Source organism: Danio rerio, chromosome 22, assembly GCF_049306965.1.
Source record: "Danio rerio strain Tuebingen ecotype United States chromosome 22, GRCz12tu, whole genome shotgun sequence".
Lineage (NCBI taxonomy): Eukaryota > Metazoa > Chordata > Actinopteri > Cypriniformes > Danionidae > Danio > Danio rerio.
In genome coordinates, this window is record NC_133197.1 from 9,083,308 (window position 1) to 9,092,500 (window position 9,193).

The following is a 9,193-nucleotide window of genomic DNA, read 5'->3' on the forward strand; positions in this document are numbered from 1 at the left end:
GTATGCAGAGGGTGTTAATTAAGTGTCATTATCAGGAAAAATAATAACTTATTTTCTTAGAGAGATGCACCCATTGTAATTTTTTTAGGTTGATTTCAGATTTTCTGTTAAGTGTCACCGCAAATACAGATTTTTGCTTATGCTATTTATTTATTTATTTTTATTTTTTTTACCTAAGAACCATACATATACTAATAATAGTATATTTTATTTATAATTCGCATAACTTTATAATTACAGCTTTATAGATGGGCATAAAATTACATCTTTCCTGATTTTCTTTTACCTTGTCTTTTGATAATAACTTGACTGCTTGTCTCTTTAAACAATTCTTTGACTGAATTTATTTACTCATGCAACAAACATTTGAAAAATATCTTGAAAGAAAATCTTAAATTATGACTTAATATGGCTTAAATTACATTTACATAAATTTAATTCTGTCATAATTTTATCATGCATATGATCAACTTGTAACAAGCTGTGCTACTTTTCCATTGTTTTTCAATGTAAGCACGTGGTTGACAGACATGCATGGCCTTTACCCTCTGCCTTTTGAGGTGCCACACACAAGCATACATGTGGCTGTGAGTTTTAGCATGAGGGTCTCATGACAACAGACCATCTAAAATTGGACAAATGACTGGTCAGGCCGGTCATGCAATACCTAAATAGCCTAATCACCTGCATCTTCATTCACTTTTACTGTCCCGCGCCAGATTCATAAACCTTGATACTAAGTGACTACTTTAACAACAATTAACAATTCTGAAATATTAGACATGTAATAGTGTTGGTGTGATAGTATGGTGAAAAATCCACTTTTCAAGCTGTTTGTACAGACGTATGTAGATATAGTGTATAGACCGCCATATTGGGGTGATATAAACGCACCCAGTCCTTTTTTTTTTTATTTAACTACATAAAAACGGTGGACCAATTAGAGCGGTTTTTAGAGCGACCGCAACTTGATGTAGGAGTGCGGTCTCCCCGCCCACCGAATTGATTGACAGCTGCGCATATTAACTTGTCACGTGTATAATCATGTCAACAAGACCAGACGTGCACAAAGCAACCAGGATTAAAAGGTCTGTTCAGTTCTAGGATCATCAATCATCAATTGCGACAGCGATTTACTTCAGCTTTACTTCATCAGCACAGCCACGTGTCAGAACAATTATAAAAGAAGACACTTCAATCCTGGTTTGTGGACGTTAAATCAGGTTTATTTTAAGAGTTTACACTTATATATTGTTTGACAACTGTTAGCAGGTTTGACATGCTGTCCCGGGAGAGAACCCTGAGCTCGGAGATAGTTGAGCCCAGGGCTCCCGCCAGGTCCATAGAGCGTGTGAGGGGAGTACAAGATCAGGTGTTTCTCGAGAGCTCCCCTGTGGTAAAAAAGGAATGGAAAACAAGGGGTGGATGGGTGGTTTCTTCGGAAAACGAAGATAAGGGAGTAGGTCTAGCTAGGCTTTTTATGGTGAGTTAGGATTAATTTGATTGGCTATCTAATAAATGTAGATGGTTGACCAGCTGCAGTCAATCATATCACATGCTCCTCTCGAAATTAGTTTTTAAAACTTCACTTTGTACATTAACATAACAGATATTTATACAGCAGCAGAGATTAAGCTGTATCCTGTCACATTTGCGTTCAAAAACAGTGCAAAGCTAAATGCGCGCTCTGTATGTCTGTGTGTGTGAATGTCTGCTGTGGTGTATGTATGCGTGTGCGCACGTGTGAACTTTGTAATGACATTGTGTGTGACTCATCGATGTAATTGCACAACAACTACTCATTGGTAAAGTTCTTTCTGTAGTATTTCTCACAAACGCTACCTGAGATCTGCTTCCTTTAAGTCTGTCTGTTGTCTGACGCAGCCGAGGTAGAAGATTATGGCATGCAGAAAGGCACTAAAAATGGTAGGCGGGGAGGACTACAACCCCCTGGTGGAAAAATGTATAAAATAGGATCTTGTAAAAGGTATAATGAAAAATCTGATGGGTGTTTTGATCTGAAACTTTACAGACATATTCTGGAGATGCAAAACACTTATATTAAATCTGAAAAAATGGGTAACCTAGGTGCCCTTTAAAATATTTTCAACACTCTCAAAATTGTTTATTTGTTGTCTTAAATAGCCATCAGCTATTAGAACATGTGTTTTTGTAGAACAAATGAATGTTACAGTATGTTATCTTTTGTTCTGAGCTTTTTAAACTTAATTCATTTTGTTTGCTGATTCAGCTATACATCTTGCTTTTATAGATCTGCTGTGAATCTTCAGTGTTTGTATTTATTTTCAGGCTCAGTAAGTGTAATCTAACAGAGGAAAGCTGTTCAGCTCTGGCTTCAGTTCTCAGATCAGACTCCAGCAGTCTGAAGGATCTTGACCTGAGCAATAATAATCTGCAGGATTCAGGAGTGAAGCTGCTCTCTGATGGACTGAAGGACAGTAACTGTACACTGGAGAAACTCAGGTGAGCAGATGTCTTTATTTGCTTAAATTTGCTAATAACAGTTCTGTAATTTTGTATATATAAATACAGTATATAAGCAAAAATGTTATTTGCTTTTCTAGACTTTCAGAGTGCGGTATCAATGAAGAAGGTTATAAAGCTCTGGCTTCAGCTCTGAGATCAAACCCTTCACACCTGATAGAGCTGGATCTCAGAGGAAATGATCCTGGACCATCAGGAGTGAAGGAGCTCACTGATTTACTGAAACCAGACTATACACTTAAAACACTGAGGTGAGACTGAATGAATTAATACAAAATAAATGATACTACTGGTTACAAAGTGTAAAGCAAAACTGAGGTCAGATATTATTTGGGATTTGTTTTTTTGCTTTTCATCCAAATATTTTATTTAGTAAATTATTTTTAATCAAAGAAAATTAACCGATTTTATACATTGTCAGATGCTATTTTTCATTAAAAAACGTTTAAAAGTGAATTAAATTTAACATCTTCTCTTCAGGTTTTTGAGTCCTGCTGCAGAAGAAGTCTTTCAGTTTGTGACTAAAATTGTGGGTAAAAACCCGTTACTCCTGAAAGAACTGAATCTGAGTGATCGTGAACTAGGAGATACACGAGTGAATCAACTCTCTGCTCTGCTGCAGGATAAACACTGTAGACTCAACACACTCATGTGAGTATTGCACATTGTTTTCAAAAGTATAAAAATAATGTATATTATTGTAAGAATTTTTTTTTTTAAATGAAATCACTAAATTGGTGCCATCTTGTGTCTGAATGTTGTATGCTGCAATTGTTTACATTTTTCATCCTTCAAGCTTTGTCTATTTAAAGAGTTGGTGAATTATTACAGCACATGTTAATGTTTTATGTTCAATCTATTTTATTTATTTATTTCCTTGTAGAATAAAGCGCTTCAGTCTTAATTAAAAGCTGCTAAAAAGCCCACCTGGCTTTATTCTAAGATAACATCTACCTGGATGTACATTATTACCCTTTGTCTAATGAAACACTATTACAACTATAATTCCTTTTGTATACTTGTGTGTTATATCTGGAAATGTTTCCTCTCTTTGTTTTCTTTCTCTTCAGGCTGAATAATAACAGGATTACAGCAGAAGGTTGTGCTGCTTTGACTTTTGCATTTAATTTAAATCCTTCACACCTGATAGAGCTCAATCTGAGTGGGAATAAACTAGGAGACTCAGGAGTAGAGAAGATCTGTCCTCTGCTGGAAAATACACAATGCCAATTAGAGAAACTGAGGTATGTATTTTTATTTTTTGTACATTTTCACATTAATATAGTGAACAAAACTCTTAAAATGACTCTTTAATTATGTTGGCTGAAAATAAATATAAATTTTTGAATAATGTGATGGTTAATAAATAATGATGGGATTTATGTTTTGAATGTACTGATCATTCAACATGTTAGGTTAATAATGTATTTTCATTAAATATGGCATTTTTTTCAAGCATCATATATATATATATATATATATATATATATATATATATATATATATATATATATATATATATATATATATATATAGATATATTGTGTGGCTAAATATTGCCTAAATTGATTTATAAACCGCTTATTTTATATACAGCAAAGTTAATTTACATTGCTGTTTTTACTGTTTGTAGGCTTTCAGACTGCAGTATCAGTGAAGAAGGTTATAAAGCTCTGGCTTCAGCTCTGAGATCAAACCCTTCACACCTGATAGAGCTGGATCTCAGAGGAAATGATCCTGGACAATCAGGAGTGAAGGAGCTCACTGATTTACAGCAGGATCCACACTGTACACTGAAGATACTGAGGTGAGACAAGGAATCATTTCATAAATAAATTATGCATATGAATTAGTAAGAAAAATACTGCTAATGAATTATTCTGTGCGATTTGTTCTTGCATCTTGAGTTTCAAGAATTAAAATAAATTCTATTTCATGTCTGAAGGTTTTTGAGTCCTGCTGCTGATGAAGCCTGTCAGTTTTTGACTGGAGTTGTGGGTAAAAACCTGTTACTCTTGAAAGAGCTGAATCTGAGTGGACATGAACTAGGACTCTCAGACAGCTTTCAAATGCTTGTTCTTTTACTGCATGATAAACACTGTACGCTCAACACACTGATGTGAGTATTTAACTTGTATTGACACCAATATTATTGTGTGAATCACGAATAGCAAATATTTTCTGTCCACACAGAATGAACAACTCAAATGTGTATTTTTCAGTTATACACATTTCTACATGTTAATATGTCCATTTTAAGTCATGACAAAATAAAAATATATTTTATTATTACTTTAATTATAAATCTAACATCAAGACAAATCTGTTCATTATGTCTGTGTCAGCAAGTATGTCACATCTTACAGGGATAGGTACCTGCCTAAAAAATACCTCATTATTTACTTTCTATCATGTGGGCGAGTAAATGAGTTTACTTTTTTTTTTTTTTCTTTGGAACACATTATGAAAGACATATTTAAAAATGCTTGTTGCTGTCGACTTCCATTGTAGAGATAACAATTACCATGGGAGTCAGTGGGTGCCAACTACTAGCATTTTTCAAAATGTATTTTGTGTTCAACAGAAGAACAAAACTTTCATAGGTTATGAATACAGAAAGGAATAATAAAAGATGGCAGCATTTTCATTTTTAGATAAACAATCTCTTTAAGTCTCCGCTTCCTCCAGCCATCTCTACAGTTCATTGATTGTTATGTAATTTTTCAATAAGGTTCAGATCAGGACTCTTTGCTGGTCCTTTCATTATTTTGAAATGTTTACCAGTTTTCAGGTTTAAGAATCTGCTTCAGCCAAAATATGAATATAAACTGCAGTTTTATTCCTGATAACTTCAAATAGGACTAAGTAATCTTTTTAGAAGTTTATAATTTGTTGTCTGTTTCTGATTTCCACCAATTCTTCTCATCAATATAAATTAAAGAAATTAATATTTTTTCTTTAGTCTTTCAGATTGCAGTATCACAGAAGAAGGTTATAAAGCTCTGGCTTCAGCTCTGACATCAAACCCATCATACCTGATAGAGCTGGATCTCAGAGGAAATGATCCTGGACAATCAGGAGTGAAGGAACTCACTGATTTACTACTGGATGAACGCTGTAGCTTAAAAATCATCAGGTGATAAAATTGCAACTTATGTAAAATAAACAGTTTGAATGTAGATGTGAGGTTCAAATTGTTTAGTTTAGATTAGGAAATTAAGAAAACACACCTATTAAATTGTGAGAAATATATTTAAAAAAAAACTACTTCATGCAGGTTTCTGAAAAGTCCTGCTGCACAAGAGTCATGTGATTTTCTCACTGAAGTTCTGGATGTAAATCCATTATTACTGACAGAACTGGATCTGAGTGAAGATAAATTAGGAGATCTGGATGGAGAGAAAATCTCTGCTTTTTTGATGGACCCTCATAGCAAAGTGGAGAAAATCAAGTGAGTCAACATGATTTATCCATTAAAACTTCTAGTGTGTGAGTAGATATGCAGAGCTGTTGATCTTTTGTGGGTTAAATGTGTGCTGTATATTAAATAGTGCCGTTATTGTGTTTAGGCTGAATAATTGTAAGCTGCTTGAGAAAAGCTCATCAGTTTTAGCAACAGTTCTGTCTTCCAAAACCATCCTGAAAGAGCTGAACCTGAACAACAGTCGTCTGCTGGACTCAGGAGTCAGAGAGATCTGTGAGGGACTGAAGAATCCTGTGTGTGAGCTGAAGATACTCAAGTGAGTACATTTGATTATAAAACAAACTGAAATGAGTATTGTGCATTGGCTCATGATGGGAGTCTTTACGTTTTTGAACCTAGTTCCTTTCAGAAATAGAGTATATGTAGGCTAGATCATTGTTTTTCCGTTAAGGAATGCAGGAGCCTTGTCCTATCTTGATGATCTGGTCATTTGCACACCTTCTCAGTGCCAGACAGAGATTGATATGAACATGCTGGTGTCTCATTTGGAGAGATTAGTGTCTAAAATGAACCAGACTAAGAGCTTTCTGACTCCCTCACAGTAGATCATTTACTTGCATCTTGTGATGCCCAAACACTATCAATAATTTCTTTAATGCAACTGCAGAAACACAGATGATTCAGGCCCCGTTTACACTAAAGTGTTTTAGTTTTAAAACTCAAAAGTTTTGCTACGGTTATGCCTTCCATTCACATTACCCCAGTTTTCGAGCCCCAAAAATGGAGCGTTTTGAAAACACTAAAGAGGCCATTTTGGTTTTAAAACGCTGCTGCTCTGTGTTTGTGTAAATGGGAAAACAGAGACATCTAAAAATAGAGGAATCTGCAGACATTCACCGATTGGAAGTTTTCCCTCAATATTAAGCATACAAAGTTTACACCGTTTAAAAACTAAAACGTGTTAGTGTAAATGAGGCCTCAGTGTTTTGGCTTTCACCATTGATGTTTGCATTACACTGGATTTGAGGTTTAATTTACTAGAACTTAAAAGCTTTGACACAATCTAAATGGAGAAAAAAGCACTATAGAAATAAAAATGAATTGAATAAGGGGATTTCAAAAGTGGACACTTTCAATCACCGCAGAGCCTCATCTTTCTGCTTCCCTGAGCTGTGATGTAGTTTCATGGTTTGTTGTTGTGCACTAATGAATGAAATTGAATTGCAAAGTTAATTTACATTGCTGTTTTTACTGTTTGTAGGCTTTCAGACTGCAGTATCAGTGAAGAAGGTTATAAAGCTCTGGCTTCAGCTCTGAGATCAAACCCTTCACACCTGATAGAGCTGGATCTCAGAGGAAATGATCCTGGACAATCAGGAGTGAAGGAGCTCACTGAGTTACTGCAGGATCCACACTGTACACTGAAGACACTGAGGTGAGACAAGGAATCATTTCATAAATAAATTATGCATATGAATTAGTAAGAAAAATACTGCTAATGAATTATTCTGTGCGATTTGTTCTTGCATCTTGAGTTTCAAGAATTAAAATAAATTCTATTTCATGTCTGAAGGTTTTTGAGTCCTGCTGCTGATGAAGGCTGTCAGTTTGTGACTGGAATTGTGGGTAAAAACCCATTACTTCTGAAAGAGCTAAATCTGAGTGATCGTGAACTAGGAGACACACGAGTGAATCAACTCTCTGCTCTACTGCAGGATAAACACTGTAAACTCAACACACTCATGTGAGTGTTCATTCTCAATAATCACTGTTTGAATTGTTGGCATCACTGTTTGTAAATTCTTCCTCTCCTGTTCATTATTTTAGTCTTAGTAAATGTGGTGTAACAGTGGAAAGCTGTTCAGCTCTGGCTACAGTCCTGAGATCAGAGACCAGTCTAAAAGAGCTTGACATGAGCAACAATAATCTGCAGGAATCAGGAGTGAAGAAACTCCAGAGCGGATTAAAAAACACAAACTGCACACTGGAAAAACTCAGGTGAGTTTATTGAAGATTAAAAAAAGAATAATGATAAAAAATTTTGTAACACGATTTTGCTTAACTGATTATAATGAAGACACACGTGCACACACACATACACACGCACACGCACGTACACACACACGACTTAGACTTGTAGTCTTAGTAACTTAAATTTATCATACCAATAATATACTGCTACTCTCAGATGACTTGAATCCATTCTATTATCTTCACGTGTAAGTCACTTGTATATATATATTTCTCAATTTTCTCTATCTAGTCTTTTAGACTGCAGTATCAGTGAAGAAGGTTATAAAGCTCTGGCTTCAGCTCTGAGATCAAACCCTTCACACCTGATAGAGCTGGATCTCAGAGGAAATGATCCTGGACAATCAGGAGTGAAGAAGCTCACTGAGTTACTGAAACCAGACTATACACTGAAGACACTGAGGTGAGACTGAATGAATTAATACAAAATAAATGATGTGCAGGCAATTTATTGATTATTATATTGTTTCACTAATGTAGTCTGCTGCACACATAAAGCATTTCACACATGTACTGTATCCATTAGACTTTGCTTTTTATCATTATTCTCTTAGTACTTAAGACTTTGATGAATCCTGCTTCATCTTCTCTCCTGCAGGTTTTTGAGTGATGATGCAGATGAAGCCTGTACACATCTGAATAAAGTTCTGGGTGGAAACCTGTTACTCTTGAGAGAGCTGAATCTGAGTAAACTTGATCTTGGACCATCAGGATTGGAGAAACTTGCTGCTGTACTGAAAGATAAACACTGTAAACTCAACACACTGATGTAAGTTCTAATAACGCTTTCAGTGAATTTGCTGCTGGTGTGTGTGATGCTGAGTAACATCTGACTTTAACTGTAAATGTGTTTCTTTCAACACAGTCTGAATAACAGCAGTATGTCAGAAGAAGATTGTCGTGTTTTGGCTGAAGCTTTTAATTCAAACCCATCAAATCTGACAGAGCTGAATTTGAGTGGGACTAAACTCACAAACTCAGGAATGAAGAGCTTCACCACTCTGTTTCAAAACCAACAGTGTAGACTGGAAAAGCTGAAGTAAGTGTTTATTCAGCCAGTGTGTAAAACAAAGGCAAACTACTTACTGTAGTAAATAAAATATATATTATGTAATTTTCATATTGGATGTTTAAAAATTGACAAAATTGTTTACAGCTATGTTTTATAGCTTATGTCTCTCTTCTACAGGTTCAGCAGCATGTGTATTACAGCAGAAGGTTGTGCTGCTTTGG

General features: G+C 35.3%; 1 protein-coding gene across 3 annotated transcripts in view; it reads left to right on the forward strand.

Moving 5' to 3' along the window:
* Positions 1-9,193, forward strand: part of LOC568664 (uncharacterized) — a 208,162-nt gene that overhangs the window by 187,474 nt on the left and 11,495 nt on the right. For all 3 annotated transcript variants that reach the window (XM_073937296.1, XM_073937297.1, XM_073937298.1), the window contains 16 exons: positions 2,311-2,484; positions 2,586-2,756; positions 2,986-3,156; positions 3,576-3,749; positions 4,139-4,312; positions 4,451-4,624; positions 5,468-5,641; positions 5,783-5,956; positions 6,075-6,245; positions 7,191-7,364; positions 7,503-7,673; positions 7,757-7,927; positions 8,193-8,363; positions 8,559-8,729; positions 8,826-8,999; positions 9,150-9,193. The exon at positions 9,150-9,193 is cut by the window's right edge and continues 130 nt beyond it. In XM_073937296.1, the coding sequence (XP_073793397.1) occupies positions 2,311-2,484; positions 2,586-2,756; positions 2,986-3,156; positions 3,576-3,749; positions 4,139-4,312; positions 4,451-4,624; positions 5,468-5,641; positions 5,783-5,956; positions 6,075-6,245; positions 7,191-7,364; positions 7,503-7,673; positions 7,757-7,927; positions 8,193-8,363; positions 8,559-8,729; positions 8,826-8,999; positions 9,150-9,193 (2,633 nt within the window). The remainder of the gene's footprint in view (positions 1-2,310; positions 2,485-2,585; positions 2,757-2,985; positions 3,157-3,575; positions 3,750-4,138; positions 4,313-4,450; positions 4,625-5,467; positions 5,642-5,782; positions 5,957-6,074; positions 6,246-7,190; positions 7,365-7,502; positions 7,674-7,756; positions 7,928-8,192; positions 8,364-8,558; positions 8,730-8,825; positions 9,000-9,149) is intronic.